Here is a 20,080-nt window from a genome sequence, read left to right as displayed (position 1 = left end):
TTAGTTTTATCCAGAAACTCCTATCAACTAGAATTTATTATCCGCGTTTTCTTTGTTGAGAATACTTGATCTGTCACCCTATTTTGTTGTCCATCCTTGAAAGGGTAGGCAGAGACAGCATGACCACCTTGTAGCGATCAGGTTTGGGTATTTTGCTTCTATGTCATAAAAGATTTTGTTGGCAACTAAAGGCACTGAATAAATAAAACAACATTACCAAATATTAAAGTATATTTAAAGATTCCAGTAACATTGCGTATGTTAACATGTTTAAAAAGCATTATTTGTACAACATGAATTGACTTACAAAATCTTGTCATAATGTCTTTTTAACTTATACTAGGCAGACGACTTTGCGACCAGCATTTTGGATCCCTGGTCGCAATTTCGTCGCTTCCGCGCCGTATATATTTTCATAGCTATACTTCTGTTATACGCTTATAATAGATCCGATATTGAGATAATGACGTCACAATGACGTCCTGCGCTGCTCTTCTAGAAACGTCGAGACGGTTTCTCGACCGATGCGTGCAAGTATAGTCGTGGATAAAGGTTATAACCATCCATATAGCATAGTACAATACAGTGGCGAGCCACATCCGCAGCACAAAGTCTTTCAAAGTGTACACATTTCTTTGACTCACGGGACAAAATACTTTATTCGATGCGATGTTGAGCAACCGGGACTGTTTCTCCACGGAATCATCAAAGTCATTCATTTTGCAATGAAATCAATATTTGAGACAAGACTAGAAATATTGATGAATGGTTTAAACAAGTAATTGAATAGTAAAAATATAAAATTAAAATTGGAGTAAAAGAAGCTCTAAAATTATTGAATAAAGCAACAAAATTTGCAGATCTTATTGTCAGTAGTTAGGCAAGTTAGGACTGATTATGTCGTAGAAAACTTTAACCAAGTAGATTAGGGTGTAAGTGAATATAATCTGCATGAGAGCGTCGAGGATCCAGCCCGAGGTAGTGTTACCCTTGCACTCCGCGACATCAGGCATTTTAACATCAAAAGGAATCTAGGAACTAATATAGAAATACTGTTGATACTGCAGAGAGAACGCTGTACGAATTAAATCTATTGTAATTCAAAGTTAATATAGCACGTTGTTATTTGCTACCACGACCAATCGGTCACCACAAACTTATTACTAGCAAACTGCTACCACGATAACATTATTTATGTAAAAGCTCTCCAGTAACCAATGGATTGTAACAGCAATCGAATTGTATCACCAGTAATCACAATTACCAATAAGTTGCTTAATTTCAGCAACAAATTAGGTACGGAATGGCCTGGCTTCAATTTGATTGTAGAACCAGTCGTCAACCGCCAATCAGTTACCACAGTTCCCAGTTGGCGACCATGGGAACTGATTGGCATTTGTTTTGGTCGGTTACCGCCTTCTGGCAGCTGGTTTGGGTTTGTTGAACTGGTAGTTGGCGCACTTGGGTATATGTCGTTCGGCGGCGCCTTGGTTGAAACGTCTGTTGCAGTGAGGACACTGGACGTAGTCTGGGTTTTCAGACGGCGGCGGTGGAGGTAAGTCGCTTAGTTTACCTGAAAAATTACGAAGGAAATTCGTGAAATAATAATTTCAATAGTAGTTTCTTCATTTGATAACTTCGCCAGACTTGTATTAAAATTGCTGTATGCTATAAATTACTAAGTATTTGTAATAATTCTAGTTGAGACTTTACTTGCATTGTAATTTCTTAATCATAATTCTGGTTATAAAAGATTATTACCATACCATAATCAGACTAAATGACATCTGACAAAGGACATATAATAATAAAAAGTTTGACATTTAAACATACTCCAGAGTTAAAGACTTTCAGGTGAGCTGAATAAAATGACTGTTTTTGAGTTCGAACTCACCGCCCGCGTTGAGATGCGCCTGCACCTGTTTGGCGGCGCGTATCGCCTGTATGAACTCCTCGTGCTTCTGCCTCCAGCTGCTGTTCAGCGGCTTTGCGTTCACCTTGGTCGTCGACGGGGTCGTCGTGCTCTTGCGCAGCTTGTTGATGAACGGTTCCGCTTCTGTTCCCTGTTGGGTAAGAGGATAGCTTAACACTACAAAAAAATTAAGAATGATCGACGTGAAAGGTTGAATAATTTTCTAATGGGTACGCTTATAAACATAGAAAAAAAAATTATAAATATAGCAGTCGTGGTAAATATGTACAGTGAGTTTGAAATATGATCACAAATAAGTCGAACAATGTTAAACGCAGACTTTAAAACATGAGAACATTCGATTAATGAAATGGCAATCAGAAATTCAATCCATCAAACATCAACATGGAAAGCATCAGTAAAAGAACATGTAGTGTAAGTTTTTAGGAAAACTAACTGTCACTTTCGGTAATTTGCTATGACAGATAGCCTTGTGTGTGAACACGCGTAAGCTGAAGAATCAAATAGTGTAAAATCAAGTACGCTTGCCTTAAAGTCGCTCGCATCGGTACCCTAAATGTTGCCGCATGAGGATAAATACTTATGCTTATTATTTATTATTACATAAATCGGCAAACGCGCTGTACGATCACCTGATCACGTGATCTTCACCGCCTATGAACTTCTGACAAATTCCAAAAGAGCTATGACTATCTTGCCTGCTCTTAGTGAAAGAATTAGGGATTAAGAATTAGTAGACCATATTTTAGACTTCCGATTATTCTAGCAACCACCATACGATACTCCATATCAAGCCATTTAACGCTCAACTAACTGTGATGTATTTTAGACAAGACTGAGGTACATACGTGACAAAGCATTTCAAGATTGGTTATTTCGAACTCAGGATTATTTTCAGGATGTGCATCTTCATATATTGTCTTTATTGCAATGTTAACTACAATTACCACATATTAAATTGTAACATTATTCGTGTATACAGAGAAATATATATAGAAAATCTTATCAATCGGTGCTTTCGACATCTCCTTGAAATTTAGCAATCCCAGTTCTTTGCAAAAAAGGCATGCTAAGAACCAACTGTCGATACGCTATCAATAAACAACATTCCCTTGTAACTAATTGCTAAAAGTGTACGAAATAATCGTCTCTTTAAAATACATCTTGCATAATCGGACCTCCACCATTCACAAAGCTGAGTGCTTCGACTTGTACGTTACAAAAACCAAACCTTACCGCCAGCCGATGTTTGAGCGCGTCAAACGGCTTCCGCTTTTTGGTGTGCGACTTCTTGCAGATCTCCTGGTGCTTGGCGACGCGGTCGGGCGCGAAGTGTCTGCCGCAGATGGTGCACGCCGCACCCGAGCCGCTCGAGGGCGCCGCCGTCGCCGCCCGGGCCTTCGGGGTCGGCGGGGTGCTGGGACCACTCGACTTCTACAGGGACGGATAATGAGGATGGTATAGAGGATGGCGACACTCAAGGACCTTCTAATAGTTAACGATTACTCTTGGTTATCTGTTGGTCTTTTGGATATATGAATGGATGCGTTTATTCTAAATTAAAAATTAGAAAGCTTTCTTGATGGTAGAAGATTTGACATTAGACGATTAAAAGCTGTTGTGATTAAAGAATGATATGTTATGTAAGGTTCGTATGGTTGAAATCTACGTGAAACGTTATTCAAAATATTTCAAGTTCAATGTAAACTAGTTAATAAACGTATGTTGAAAAGTACTGAAATTAGTAATAGCGGTGACTTTGATTCAAAATACTGATGTAAATCGAACATTCGACAATAAAAAACCTACCACTGGGTGTTTTTTTGATACCTGTAAAACAAAATTATAAAAATAAAACTTAGACTTTTAATAATAAATAATTGAATAAATCAAATCGAAATATTGCTAATAAGTAGAAGTAAGGGAAAGAAAAAATTCTTGGTAGCCTTAAAACATTAAAATTTAAATGACTAGTGAAACATTACGGGGAAATTAATTTATTTCGGTTGGTTTGAAAAAACAATATTAACAAAAATAATAGACGCAGTTCTTTAATAGATTTAAAAAAAGAGGACGCTATATGTTTGACTGTATGTATTCTTTCATGTATGTGTACCGTCCCTTCCATCAAATGTAAACCTAATGAAAATACTTGTTACTTTATATATTTGATTTATAATCCTGATCGGTTCGGTTAACGGTTCTAACATAATATACAAAAATACTCTGACGGTTTCTCTGGCGCACTGAACTGTTCTCTCTGAACCTCTCAGTAACATGGTAATAAATTCCCATACCGGCTCTCTCATTATAATATACGAATCATATGTTCATGATAATTTCAGTACGAGTGAAAATTCAAAGTCCGAGTTACTTACTGGGTTGGCCGCCCTCTGCATAGCCCCGCGGGCCTTATTGCTGTCCGATACCTGACCACATCACAACGCGGTATTATTACACTAGCATTTATAAAATTTTAATAAATAAATATCAACTAAAATTTTGTACAGCCATTATGACAGCTTCAATCAGAATTTTTTCTTGGTAAGCGATTTCAAATATAGAACTGTCATTTTATTTTTCTTTTCAGAATCAATTTCAATAAAAACTTTTTAGTATGGAATCTATAAAGTTTATTTTCCAAAGTTTTTAATATCAAGTAAAATTTAAAAAACATTAAAATTATTGGAAAAATATAGTTAAATATCTTAAAAAATTTTACCGTTCCGCAAAAAGAAACAATGTGATTATGCAGTAAGTAATACTACTCGGGGAAATGAGGTTTATAAGATGTATTTATGTACTAACCCAGTAGGAACAAAGCCGCGATATGACGTAAATGATGATAATGAAAGACTTACAGTAGTTCCATTTGTGATCCTTCGCGGCGGTGATGTAACGGACTGTTGTTTCGTTTTAACCGGACTTGTTGTTTTGATTGGAGTACTCCTAAAATGTCACATTTGAATGGCAATTTAGCGTTAGTTTGGAAGATAGCTTACAGCCGTTTTGAATTAACGATCCCAATCTCAAACTTCAATCCGAATCCAAGAATGAACCAATCAAAATAACTCATTTGGAAGCATGTCAAAAATCTACGTTCTGATTGATCTATTTTTGAAATCGATCCTAAAAACCCATCGGAATCGTATATTGAAAATGGCGGTTATTCGATTTTTAATTCGTGTTTATTTTTTTAACACGATAATTTATTTCTAGAATGATCTAGATTCTAGAGAGGGTGTCTTTCTTAGATGACTTTAGTAACTACTCACAGAAAAAATTGCTAAATTTGCATTAGATTACCTCTTAGGTTGTAACACTTCCGTAATCGGCTCCGGTGTTTGCGGCGTGGGTGTCGGCGCCAGCGCTTCAGGGAACGTCTCGTTTTCCAGCATTTCGTTGTTGTTCTCCACCTTGTCAGGCTTGTCTGTCTCGTCTGTGCTCGGTATCACTTCGCCGTTGCTTTGTGGCAGCTGGTGGAAGATATTTAATTAAAAATACTCTTTGTCGTTTCATTATTCTAGAAATGGGCTATACTCCCGAGTGGAGACATTGGGCCGTAAGACCGGTGAAACCAATATAACCGTTCCACTCACTCCCCAACTGATGGAAGCGAAAAAAAAATTTCTAACTCGCAAAGGTTCTAAATTTTCTTGCTATGCCGAGCAAACAATAACTGACATTTTTCAAACATAACTAGAGATATTTACGAATGTAATTTGGAGATGGTTCACCTTGTTACATGGAGGAAAACTAATCTTGCTTAAAATGCAACCACTTCTGGCAAGCATTTTTGGTACTTACAGATAAATGAGAATATTCAAGATACAAAATATAGAATATTTGATAAGACCGAATTGGCAATAGCGGACAATATTCGGCGACTTAAAATGCTGTTACATTTTATTCTTAATGGAATATGCTGTAACATTACAAGACAACGCGCAATGATACCGTCTAACTATAGCAAAGAAAACTGGATTCGCTAGACCTTTGCATGCATGCGAAGCGTTTACTGCAGATAAACGCAAAGATAACTTCAATTAATGTGGGAACTGGTCTATAGCAATTGTCTAGTTTTTGGTAATACTATGTATTACCAGAAATATTATATTTAAACTGACTCAAAACAGAAAACAAGGGTATGAAGAGTTTCGACGACAATTTACGATACTAAGAACCTGTTTCATTAGTTTTCAAGTGTTTTAAGTCAATTTTATTTGATAGTTATCATATAAACAACTAATGTAGAATGTACTCATTTTATTACCAATCATTTGGGAGCATAGATTAGAGTGTAACTTTTGTATTTAATCAGCTTATACAATATACATTAATGTGATGAGTAGCATTTAAACAAACAAGTGAAACAGATCCTATGCACGTAATTTATATAACTAACATCTATTCATTAGATTCCACGTCTCATAATCCTGTGTTGTTTCGAAGCCTTTATGTATCAAAGCACTATCTTAGAGACATTATGAGGAACCGGTTGCCTCGATCTATCTTCACGCTTAAGTAGAACCGATAACCATAGGGATACTCGGGAGCCTACAGGCTATACCACGTTCTAATGGCGTAAACACTTACTTGTTGCTTGATAGGGTTCAAGTCCGGTTTGTGATTGTGGTTCAAATCGCCGGACCCGTTCACTATGTTCTCTATTTTCTGTAAAGAAACAACACAAGCATTATGATTCCTTATGTTTACGCGAATGTTAGACATTGCAATAAAACTATTTATGGATTCTATCGCGGTTATTTATATTATTACTTTTTCCTGACGTTTCAAAGACTTTGCAGCCTTCATGGTCACGAGGCGCACTTCTTTTTCTTAAAACATAAGCGTTACTTCAAAGTTTAAGGTATTTTACAATAAAAAGGTTTTATTATCATTGTAAGTATTTGGTAACATATTTATGATGAGTTGATGAGGACCACGAGGTCGGAGACTTTTAACATTTCTACTAAGGTTTAAAGTTTTTTACATGATTTAGTTGGTATTTGATTTCATATACGTCAAAGATCATTGACGGTATGTGGTAAAGTATTTTAAAATGGACTGGTAATTGACCAATCAGAAATAAATTTATTCGAAATGCTCTCGGACGACTTACATTGATTTATAATTTATATTAATTCGGTATCGATTCGAAGACGATTACTTTTTTCCTAATTTCGGCCCTAATTTAAAAATGAACTCATATCGTCAAGCTTTTCCTGCTTGCTCGCTTTCCAAACCTCACCTGCTGTTTCTTAATGGTGTGTGTGGCAACCGTGCTGTGACTCTTTGTGGACTTCTTCTCGAGAACCCTGGTGCTGGTGGTGGAAGTGGTGACCTTCGCGTACCCGTTCGGCAGCGGCTTGCGCATCGCCTTGTCAGTGTTTTGTATCGGCTGGAGCGGATAGCTCTTGTCTATGCCGGCTTTCGTTCGACGCTCTTCGAACATTTGTCGGACCTGAATGGATTCGATTCAGAAGGCTAGGTTCATTTTGTATTGCTTTTGATTATTAGTACTTTTTTTATTTTTATTTATTAATTGGATCGCCAGTGGGGACATTAAGAACAAAAGAAGTCAAATACTCAAATCAAACTACCTAGTTACTGGCACCACAACTAACATAAAATATTACATCGAACATAATTTACTCTCAAGGTTTACAGATACCTTTATACATTTTTTTATATAAATTAATGGGGATCAAGCTGCTTGCATGATGGTAACCATGACGATTACCCGTTATGCATTGCGTGGTAATTTACCGTGTTCGTTACCCCTCATAATCAACCCATACTTACCATCCAATATCTCAACATGATCAATAATTTTAAATAATTTTTATTTCAACATTTTGAATTTGAACGACGATGCCGTTTAGGGGCTATCGTGGCCTGTCATCTTGGAAGCGATTTATTCGTCTAGTCATCGAAAAAACACAGCACTACTTACGGGAAAGGTATAAACGTTTACCTAAATCGATTTAATGAACTCTACGACGTATAATACCGTCTACGGAGTGCTAATGCAACAGGATTCCTCCCGAGCGGAGTTGACATACCAAATGCTTGCACGGAACGCTTTACTATGTGCATTTAGTATTTGTTATGCAAATTGCTAAGCTGGCGATACTTGTAACGTTGATTACAAGAAATACTAGTGCTGAAAAGTGTGTACTACTACGACTGCGTTGCATTGGGGTTACTTTATCAGGCTCCTATTAATAAATATGTTTTATTACTAGATGCACCCTCACCTTCCCAGGCTGGTGTGGCTGCGGCTGTGTCGGCGACGTGGCTGTCACGCTGACTCCGTTGCTGGGCGAGTGCCGCACGCGGTCCAGAGCACGCGCCTGCTGCGCCTCGTAAAGCGACGCGATCTTCAGCTCGCGCTCTTGCATCTGTTTCTGCTGGAACCTCGCCTGGAGACAAGATGGCTAGGTTAATAGATGTTTAATAATCATCAGTAACAGAATGTATATACGAACGTAGATACAGGATGTTACACAATAGCTTAAGAGTTAAAACAAGGCTTTGTGAAAAGGAAGTAGATTTACTTGGTCAAATCTACTTCCTTTACTGTGTTTTTTTTAGTATCTTGGGGAGTATTATAGACTCGTATTTTTTTTATATTATTAATTGTTAGTTTCCTAGGACATTCATAAAATGTCAAACTATACTTGTGTTCTGTTAATCCATATTTTGCGTGAAATGACATCACTGATATTATAAATAACGATACTTAGGGCCCATTTCTCAAGTTTTAAGTAAATTGTATTTTATGGTTATCGTATTAAGCAGCTAATATAGATAGCACTCATTTTATTACCATTTATTTGGAAGCACATATTGGAGTGTGACTTTTGTATTTGATCGATTTACAATTACTCAGAAGTTGTGAAACAGGTTTAGTTACTTTCCTATTTACCTAAATTCCATATTTATCGCTGAGTCATCCTTTCGATACGTTTTCATATAATATAAAGAATAGGGTATTGTCTTGTTTTTCTAAATGGAACGAATCTAATCCAAGGTTGAATAACGAAGTCACGACTGTTTGTTGTGGTGTAATATTACGAAGCATAATGGATGGATAATGTTTTCTCTAACATTCGATAGCATCATTGTCTATTTTATTAAGTGCTACAAATTAGCTATTATTATTTAGTTATTTAACGATACCAATTATTTTAAGTTTATAGTCAGATTTCAAATTGAATTAATATTTAAAAACAAATGTTTCGTTTTGGTTTTCATATATCTAAACTGCTGTAAACAAACAACGCCGTATTTTATTTATATCTTACAATGATTTTGTTTCTTGCCCGTCCTTCTCTAGTGAGAACTGCTTTCCAAACTGATGGTAGAGTTAATATTGACGGAATTTAAATAATGTATAACATTTTACAGGTTCAAATAAACTATTAAATTTCATTTTAATAATACGTAATATTTGCCATTGTTAATATGTAAATGTTTTAAACAACAAATAATTATTATGATTAATTCTGTGTTACCATTTCTTGTAGATCCTACAAGGACGCCACCTTATATTTCCTTCCTAAGTTGAACGTAATAGTTTAAAAATAAACTCGTATCGTTAACATGATGAAATTTATTAGCATATCACATATTTGGAAATTGGACTTGCTATGCGCATCAACTGTCCTAATATGCTAATCTAGTCCTGTAGTTTAGATGACAGAATTAATTATACTTAGGCACGATTTTGTGTTTTGAACGTACAATCCATATATTATATAGAATAAAAATCTGTTGCCATATCATTCCTTTTTTGTAGTGTTCCTCATTATCAGGACAATGTTTATTTCAAATAATAATTTAGATGATATTTTGAAAATATATTTTCGTACGCGCTAATATTTAGCACCTAACCGATTTCAATAAAGAGCTTTGTGAGTTTAGTTAATTCTAGCTTGATATACGAACATTATGAACCTTAAAGGTGGTGCTGTTGAAACCTACAAAATGAAAGGTAGTTTATATAAAATGGTGTCTGAGGCAGGACGTCTGCCGACCTCACTAGTACAATATAGTTTAGAACTAATAAATAACATAACTTATGAAAACTTTGTAGACTACGCGACGCAACAATAGTCGTAATATAATATGTTGATATAACAATAATAATAACTAAAATCACGGTGTCATTTATATTGCCGAAAAGTAAACAAAAAAAATCATGAATGGAAAAGACAGCTAATACCAACCACCTACGTCGCCAGGCTACTCATTTTAAACCAAATGAACAACACTCTATATGGCAAACGAAGGCGGAGGACTGTACCCACGCGAGACACCTCACTAAACCCTCCGTTTCCGCGACCCAGAGACAATGACAATGCCGTCGAGTTTTTGCGCGGTTTGTACAAGGAAGCGAGCCGTTCAGCCAGTTAGATGTGACAGGTTACGAGCCAGTGAGACGCTAGTTGCTTATTTGGTTATACAAGATGACGTATGTCTTGGTTAATTTCTTTGTTATTACATAAGGATAGGCATGTAACTCTTGTATGAATTACTGAAGATAAGGTGCTTTGGAGTTCTTTGAACTACTTATTGTCAGTGACATGTAAACCATAGATAAAAATTGCGTTATATCTGTCGACCTCTGGATTTGTGATAAAAATGTAATCTCCTTGCGTAAGACAATCCGTGATGAAAGTCCTTAATTCTAAACTATTATCTTGTGTCCTATACGAAACACAATTGATTGCATTATTAGTAATAAAAAATCGATTTGAACCTTATTTTAAAAGATTTAGCGAATGTTATATCCAGATAAACGACTAAATTATGTTTTAGTCTTTTCACAATAATAAAATAACAAAACAATCGAGTGGTTATTTAACCCCTGAGTCAAAACTTAAATTTATAAATAACTAATCCACAAGAATTTGCAAAAATGTAAAAACTTAATGAAAGTATAAAATGTCAAAGTAAAACGATTCAGATCAGTAAAAGCGTGAAATATAATTTTCCCGTGTTATATAAAGTCTAAAACCTAGACAGTCTTATCGCTTTCTAATTCTAGAAATTACTATTTCAACCAGAACTGAACTCTTAAACAAAAAAAACGATAATCTATCAATTAATCACGTTGAAAGTCAACAATTCTGGTACTAAATGATTTTTCCTGTAATGTTACCGATGGATAGTTCCAATGCCTATATTACTATCGGCAATTAGCAATTGTGCGTGATGCAACCGGTCGCAAATCGGTCGCGATTGGCATGCGCGCCGCACCGATTGTTGCCGACGTGCAACGCACTATGACTGCAATCGTCGTGATCGAAGCTGCGATGATTATGCACGACCGTCAGGTATTCACGATTTGATATGCCGGCTCCTGGTAATGGGTAATCTTGGTTTATATAAGGAAAAGGTTGATACCAGTACTGCTATCAGCGAGGATAAAAATTTCAACGTACATCTATTATGTAGTTAGGTAAACTACCATAATTTGGATTACTATCAAGAGACGAAACATCTTGTTGGTAGGTATTAATACATTCTAATATTTTTATTTAACGTCTTAATCTTTTAGTAGTAGGCCAAAGAAGTATTGAAGGCAATTTTTAAATACTTAATTTTTTTAAATTTATATTTTATAATCATAAACAGCTTCTAATTTTGCATATCCAAACCTTGTCCAACCCCACTCAATACCAAGAAATTACATTAAAACTGTCACTCTTCGAATACCACTAAAATGGCGCTGAAAAGTGAAAGGACATAAAAACAGGCAGCTAATATAAATTAATCGCGTCACGTTGTGGGTGGATAATCGATCGGGCCAAGGCTGTTATGTGTACCGATGTCCATGTACGTAGACAATGGAACGGACAAGGAACGAGTCGCCAGGGATTTGCGAAGGTGATGCATCTTGGAACAGCTGACTTAGAAGTAGGAGTATCTACAAAACGGTCTTATAACTTGCCATACTACTGGGCAGGGTCTTCCTCTACTACCGAGAGGGATAAGGCCTTAGTCCACCACGCTGGCCTAGTAAGGGTTGGCGGACTTCACATACCTTCAATATTCTGATGTAGAATTACTCAGGTACGCAGGTTTCCTCATGATATTTTCCTTCACCCTTAATGCAAGCGATAATTCACAAAGTATACACATATCACTCTAGAAAAACAGAGATGCGTGTCCCTGGGTTCTGAACCTGTGGACATTCGTCTCGCCAGTCCGTTCCACTTCAACTAGGCTATCAGCGCCTCATTGTAAATGCGACGATTCTTACGTAGGTCTTACGCATGTTTTGACTGTGCCTCTACTCTAAAATCTATGGACGGCAGATGCTGTTTACCATCAGGCGAACCACTTGTTCATTTACTTACTTAAGGCAATAAAAAAAAGAGGTCTTGCAACAATGTACAATATACAACAAATTAACAAGTAAATCTATATGTAATAGATTAATTAATACCCCTACATTAAGATAACGTATTGCCAGATTGCTAATTTAGCTGATAAAGCCACCGCGAACTTGATGCGGTTAAAGCTAACTAATGTCCAATATAATTAATTAAAATCTGTTAATGCTCACGATTTATCTGACCGCCTCAATTATTAATTATCTAAACACGATATTTATTTAAACTCGACAAACTACTGAACATAATAATTAGTCCAAGTTATTGCAATGGATAAGTTATCTTATTCGCTAGTTAATTTAGCTAATAGTATGAATTCTTTACTATTAAAAATTGTATTAATTTCTGGTTATAATACAAGATAATTGCGTATAGGGATAATTTGTAGTATTGTAATATTTATTTCGAAAATGTTTTGTTTTCTAAAACTTAATTTTGAACTTCTATCATAACTTACTGAGTATAACGAAATAAATAACAACAATTATTGTCTTTTGTTTTGTAGATGCATTCAATCTTTATCAAATTAAAATTCATATATATATATTAAGAATACCTTCACCAAATTTGGAAAAATCACTCAAATCCCTTAAAATCCCTTGTAATTTCATACGAATCTCAATGGCTAGAAGACACGTTCCTAGATATTTATAGTCGTATCCATTGAAGTGGCGAGGGGGCGAGCTAAGTCTAAACCTGTTGAAGACAACATTCCGGCGGAAACGCGGTCGGCTCACACCTGCCCGCGCAGAACTAGGGTTTGAAGCTGCCTTCAGAACTAAAGTCGATCTAACGATACTGGTTTGATTTTATTTAGGTATTCGCAGCAAAGACGATGAGAATGTTCATCTAAAAGATTTGGCTTGATTGTTGCATTGGAACAAATGTTTGCATGATAAGTGACAAAACTTTAAAGAATCTGGGTGTTTGCGTCTTGTGGAACCAATGAAATCTAGAATTGCTACGTCCCAAATCTTCTAGTTTACTGAGAACTTCCCTAACTTTATTTAGTTATTTAAGTTCGTACTAATTTTACATTTAAGTATAGGAATTTATTAAGCAATGTAAAAAATATAATGTTGATATATTTAGGATCAACGGATATTGTATTTATCGTACGCAGGTTGAACTCCATGTTTTGCAGTTCTTTTTCGTTTCAAATATCGATACGTAAATTGGTGTATCGATAAAGTTATCGATATAGACTTCGGCAACATCGAGGGATCTTTGTTGCGGCCGACGGAGCGGATCGAACCCTGGCACTTCGTTACGCTGTCCCGGCCACTGTTACCCTCGCAACTTCATGGTCATTTAGCATGAATCATACTGACCACTGGTCATTTTTAAATTTAAAAGAAACATTAAAGTTTTTAACAGATTTTGTACTCATGAATAAAGTTTTAACAGATTTTGTAGTCATGAATAAGTGCGCGCTGTTTGCAAACATTATCCAAAGTTTACGAATAATTATACGGATATCACAAGGTCAAGAGGGAGAGAGACATTACCACGAGACTAAGGCAATAGATAAGCTACTATACAGTTTCAATCAACACCCACTTAATAATTTTCAAAATCGACTGAACAAAAATAAAAATGATCACCTTGAACAGAAACTTAAACATTGACATTTCGAATGATCTACAATTAGAACGGCCAAGCAGACCGAGGCGTCAACACCCACATATCCTAATGCACACAAACGTTTGGACATATCAGCTAATATCCAAACACGGGACACGAAGTGATTATTCTGAATCACACAGTCATCGACCTTAGCAGCGTCAATATTGACAAAAGTGTTTACTTTAATCTGTTTACTTTGTTACATCAAAGACAAAGGAGTTTTGGCAGGTTTTTTATAGAATGACAAGAGACAAGTAGCTTGGTTGATGGGTAAACGCCATACCTGCTCAAATATAGTATTAGTAGTAGTATAGCTGAAGGTAAGATAATTGTATTCCCTGCAACAGCGACCACCGTACGCAAAGCGTAAAACTGTAAAGCACTGGCTCACGTAAGTGTATCTCTTTTCGAAATCAGTCTGTGTATATCCTGCTTCTAATAGGTATAATTCTATAGCCTAGCGTGGGGTAATCATATTTTCTCAATCGACACTATATTTTTACTTTATTCTGCTTATCATTAGGTGCTGTGGTTCATTTTGCTGTCGCCATGGTAAAAAGAAAGCAGCAACACCAGACACTTGTTATCAAACTTCATAATTCTCCAATGCTGTTATCACACAGAAACATCAGATGAATCTTATTACCAAATTATACAAATCGGAACACAATAATAACATATTATGAATGTCGTTGACTACCCAGACCGAACCCTAGAGATCTTACGTATTATTTATATATATTTGAAACAAATCTCGCATCCTAGAGATCTGCAACCTTACGTATATCATATTTGAAATTCATATTTGAAATCAACACCTTCGATTTCATTAATACACGAAAGTTATTTATTTATTTTATTTCGAAAACTAACAAAACATACACCATACAAATTTATTTGTTACATGTAACAGTAAGTAATTGCTGTAGTGCTGTTTTACTTACAGGCTGTCACCGCATGTCATAATATAACATTGGCATTAATTATACCTTCGTTAATACCCTTGTCGACTTTGGCATCTTTTCATCTAGCTGGTAAATAAGTTTTATTATCATCAACATCAAGATTCTGCAGACAGTTGCATTTAGCAACTATTATGATATCTAATCCTTTGAGGTTTTTAGCTATTTTACTCTTAGTATAAAACATCCTTGACGGAAAAGCTAGACTGTGCTCCACTGATGTAATACGAATTTTGGCTGTTAAGAGACCATTTAAATTAAGGACTGTGAGTGTAAGGCACATACATAATTTATGCATTATGTAGAAATGGATTCGTTTTTTTATTAAATGAAGACGTAAATTTAAACTGTTTGTGCCTCTGCCTATCGGTTCTAGGATACAGTTTTAAGCTCAGGTATATGTATACAATAGTACAAAAAACACTTTAATATTTCATACGTCATTAGCTAAATAATTTGTGTGTGACGAAGCTGTTATTTTGAGAGTTACTTCCTTGTGACAATCAGGAAGGAAATCCTGCTGTCTAGAAAAATTAAACGTGATTTTTGGATTGAATATTAAATTACTTCGATGAATGATCACTTCCTCACATTATATAAAACTTTTTAAAATACCCATCACGCGTTTTTACCGTTTCATGGGTAGGCAGATCTAACACACCAATATTTCGCTTATTTGATTAGGTTCCATATTTTAGGATTTACGGGACACCATACCAGGTTCCGGACTAATGCTAAACAGAAAAATGCAATACTCCTTTGCTTGACCCGGGGATTGAACCCGAGACATCAAGCATGCAGTCGTTACGTATTACAACTACGCCACCGAGATAGTAGATGCAGGCAGACAGTCACTTAATAGCAACAAAAACCACATCTGCAACTTAATAGCTGCAAGTATATTCTTAAATTCTTGGAGACGCTGGCATCTTCATTAAGTAATACAAAACATTCGAATTAAGAACTTCCGTTATTTGAAGTAAGTTAAAATATTGTTCTTCTCAATATGCGTTATACCGCGTTGATTTTGCAGAAAAGATCAACACGCAAAAGAACCAGTTCCGAGGTTATTGAATTTACATCGCCCGGTTTCTGTTGACAGTTATTAATTCCACTAAGTTAAATAATACCTTATAATGTTTGCTAATAATTATTTTCGAATAGACACGATAGTCTAGATGGGAATAAAACGGACTGCCGAGACGATGGTCCGAAAGTTAGACCCTCAGGTTCTAAGCCCAAGGCACGCCACTTGTGTTTTCGAAGTTACTAGAATTAAGGCCTAAATCCTAACAGCAGAAGAGGCCCGTGCTCAGCAGAGGGGAGGATAATAAATAGCTGATGTTATTATTATGTTTTTTATAACTAGCTTTGTGGCATAGATGTATGTTCGGTACAAGTCTACATTGTCATGAAGACCAGGGTTCCAATCCTGGATCGGGCAAAATCTTATTGGGTTTTTCTGATCAGTATAACTCCGGAGCCTGGAATTTGCGCCCGATATGGCGATCGACCCCTAGCACACCATGGGACGGAACAAACAGGCGAAAATTGGGTGCCCTGGTTGCATCTATGGTAGCCCTTCAGGGAAAACGACGTGATAGACTACTGGGTGGACCCTTTCCCATTCCAGATTCCCCCCAGCCATCTCTCAAATCTACCGTTATTTTTGCAAATCGAACATTGAAATCCAGTTTCGGCGGTCGCTGACCCGTCGTGCGACCTTACCCCAGGGACCTCAGAAACTGGGTTTAGTGAAGTCACGCATCCATAAAGCCAGCATGTTGACAAACCATTTGCCATCATTACTGATGCACGATAAAGCCTAAGGTTAAACATGGCCAGACTTGATGACTAATCTTTTGTCGTGTCTAATGCCATCATTAAGTCAATCATTAATTTTCACTTGACACCGACAGGCGACTTGTTAAGCATAATTATCTCTGTTAATTTGTTTTCATGTTGAATGTTGAAACATCAGTACCTATATATCTGAGTTAGTAATTTTAATTATAACCAATCTTGGCTTGGTCAACAAAAATAAATTGCATAACTTTTTAAATAAACAGATAAGTTACATCGTACATGATTCTTGCTAGATATGAATTCAATAGAATGAATTGACTGAAGAATTTAACAATATTGATATTGCAATTGAAGATGAGAAAGGATGTTTTGTTCTTAAGGTGCTCCCTCAGCGGAACGGCGTGCTGGCCGTATATTTAGAAGCTATCTTCGTGAAATTTATTAAACATAGAAAAGAAATTAAACATCATATTTTTACAACATGTTATCTTAACTTTGGTAATTTAAATCTTTTTATAATTGTGTCATTAATTTCCTAATAAAAATTGGTGATACCGTGCGTCTCTTCCTAAAATAATTTAAATTTGCAACAACACTATTTAATAAGGATTATTTTTCCGAGACAGTACGCCAGTTACGAAGAACCCATTATTATAAAAAATAATTTGCGAAAGTGGACATTTCATATTTCACTTCCTTCTTACCTTTATAACAATAGAACTCAAGTACGACCATGATATATGACTTGGTTAAGATGTCTGCATTATAAAAGCAACTCAAGTTGGAATCTCTCGCGATTCTTGTGGGAAAATATGTATTTAATATTAATCTTATTCAGGACACGAATCATTGAATTACTTTGACAATTAACATTTTTGCTTCGCTACACCCCAGTAAATCTGCAAACGAACGAACGAAGGAAATCGCACAAAACTTTAAAGACATAATACAAGTTAGATAATACAATCACGGCGCGACGCCCGCAACACACCGAAGGTGATTCACACGAGGTCGTATGCAAATACGGTGTGATGTAACCAAAACAACAGCCTACTGAGCTGTGACTAATCTAAACACGAGCCTTATGGACTCGCTTTTAAGGCGTTTTTTGAATCTCAATGTCGAGCAGACGGCCTGATAGGAAGTGCCTCAACTCGTAAAATCAACGCCGGAACACGAACCTTATGGATTAGCTTTTAATGGTGTTTTTTGATTCTTAATGTCGAACAGTCGGCCTGTGCAGGAAGTGCTTCAACTCTTAAAGATAGAGTTTTGAATTAGTAATAATTAGCAATTAGGAAATTGATCTGAATGATGGAGCAAGTATTTTATTGTATGACACTGCAGTTTAAAGGTCAGAACGGGAAATAAGTCTTAAAATGATAAATATAAATATTTTTTTTGAAAAACAATACTAATGTTGAAAGTAGGACTATTTTTAAATAAATTAAAAGGCCGGCAAAGAAAATTGGACTCGTTAACTTTGGGATTATTTATCCTTCGATACGATGGTACAATTTCTTAATCTCATCACTTTTTATTCCTTGACTGCGTTGGTGACGTAGTTGTATTGTGTGTGCAGTACGACTTCCGTTTTAAAGTTTCCGGTTCGAAACCCGGGTTGGGCAGTGATATTGTTTTTTTCTCAGTATCAGCCTGGAGTCTGGAATTCGTGTCGGATATGGTGATTCGCTCGACATCTAACATAATTCTTTAAACATAACAATACCAAGTTCAAGGTAGCACGCGGTCCGATGATTAATAAGTTATTAGCCGTGCCCTTGGCCTTCGACGTTACATACCAACATACTTGCGACCGCAGAGTTTTGAAACAAGATGTCCAGTGCTTTCCATGATTTAGTTACTTAAACTGCTATTTAACTTATTGGTTTTATTTACAGTACATATTAAACGATTTAAATTTAACAGTTCTAATGTCAGCAAGAGCTAAATAATGTTTGATAGTATTTCAAACCCTCTCAAATGCAAGTTATGACTTAATATGTTAACATTTATACTTGACTTTAAATTATGAAACATTTGCATCATAATTTACTTTAAAGTTTACAGGATAACATGTGACAATAACAATGTAATTTAAGGGTCGCGTCAGTTTGTATACTTAAATCAGTGTTCAACTAAATCTTTCTAAATATTTTATCAGGTAAAATCGAAACATCATTTATTATTGACACCTGTCGTGTGGAAAGCATATTCATTTAGACGAGGACACACCAAAACTGACCCTTACGAGGTTGAAGGTTGTATCATTTTACTTATTCAAATATTTTTCCAGTTTACCAATCGATACATACTCATGTGAACCAGACATTTGGTAAACGTTTATGAATTGATGGATGTTAAAAAATTCATTCGCAGTGGAATCAATAACGAAAATTTCTTTTTCATTCGAATCACGATAGAAATTTTGAATGGTAAATACGGTTGGAATACTTTTATGTCTATAGCAAGGCATGTTTAAAAAAGGTTTTTGAATTTGTGTTCATAATGGACACAAATTCTAGATTCGGTGAAATCGCATTCTTTTGTGAAAAAGTCAAAATATAGCTAAATATGAACACCTGACCAACTGTAGGACGTATTTTGAAACAACTGCAAAATAAATATTTTGCAATATTTAAATTATCAATTTAAGAAAAGATTTCAAAAACTTTCAAGTTTAAATTTACATTAAACATGATCGCGAAAAACTCTGTTAAGTAATTTTATTTCAAAGTATTAAGCTTTCTGGGACAGAAAATGAAAAACATATCAGAATTAAGCAGAGCAACTAAAACTAATAGAACTCTACGAAGACATTCCCTATTCTTATTTTACCTTATTATTCGGTAGGGTGAGCCATCCATTCCTGATTTCGGCTGGATCAACATCTTCTAAAGACTTGGAAGACATAGCCCTCACTCCCCGATTCTTCCAATGTTCAGGGTCCCACCAATTAACATGGTCCAACGAACGAGACATATTTTGAGTTCCCATTATCTTTTATATCATGTACCAGGACATTAGAAATTTAAAGAGTAAATTTTAATTTCACAGCAAACTTAAAATCTTAGTTTGAATATAAATAGTCAACTTTCACTAAGCAATCCTTTACGAAATTGTAAAAAGAATTACCGTTACTTATTTACATTTAATTTGGTTTTTATGTCCATGTGCAAAAAGAAATGAAATACGTTGGTGATTTATTATGAAGGTCAAAGACATATGCACGGACGCGAAACATCAAATATCAAGGCAATTTTACAGAAATCAACAAGTGTCACAAATTACGGCGAATAAAGTCTAACGTTTCCGTAAGCAACTATCGTTCTCTATAATCTAAGAAA

At 35.7% G+C, this 20,080-nt stretch overlaps 1 protein-coding gene across 3 annotated transcripts in view; it reads right to left on the bottom strand.

The window, feature by feature from the left end:
* Positions 1-213: 213 nt before the first annotated feature.
* Positions 214-20,080, bottom strand: part of LOC115453096 (zinc finger C2HC domain-containing protein 1C) — a 38,994-nt gene continuing 19,127 nt past the window's right edge. The window contains exons 2-11 of one of the 3 annotated variants that reach the window (XM_037438205.1): positions 8,194-8,358; positions 7,185-7,397; positions 6,530-6,607; positions 5,240-5,409; positions 4,795-4,882; positions 4,312-4,362; positions 3,743-3,763; positions 3,170-3,367; positions 1,895-2,063; positions 214-1,573 (exon numbers count right to left, since the gene is read on the bottom strand). In XM_037438205.1, coding sequence (XP_037294102.1) covers positions 1,410-1,573; positions 1,895-2,063; positions 3,170-3,367; positions 3,743-3,763; positions 4,312-4,362; positions 4,795-4,882; positions 5,240-5,409; positions 6,530-6,607; positions 7,185-7,397; positions 8,194-8,358 — 1,317 coding nt within the window. In that variant the 3' untranslated portion in view covers positions 214-1,409. The remainder of the gene's footprint in view (positions 1,574-1,894; positions 2,064-3,169; positions 3,368-3,742; positions 3,764-4,311; positions 4,363-4,794; positions 4,883-5,239; positions 5,410-6,529; positions 6,608-7,184; positions 7,398-8,193; positions 8,359-20,080) is intronic. The other 2 variants (XM_037438207.1, XM_037438206.1) reach the window with 2 other exon arrangements.

The sequence above is a fragment of the Manduca sexta genome, chromosome 13 (assembly GCF_014839805.1).
Source record: "Manduca sexta isolate Smith_Timp_Sample1 chromosome 13, JHU_Msex_v1.0, whole genome shotgun sequence".
In the NCBI taxonomy this organism is placed as follows: domain Eukaryota; kingdom Metazoa; phylum Arthropoda; class Insecta; order Lepidoptera; family Sphingidae; genus Manduca; species Manduca sexta.
Note: the sequence above shows the minus strand (reverse complement) of the source record. Positions and strands in the feature narration are given on the sequence as shown.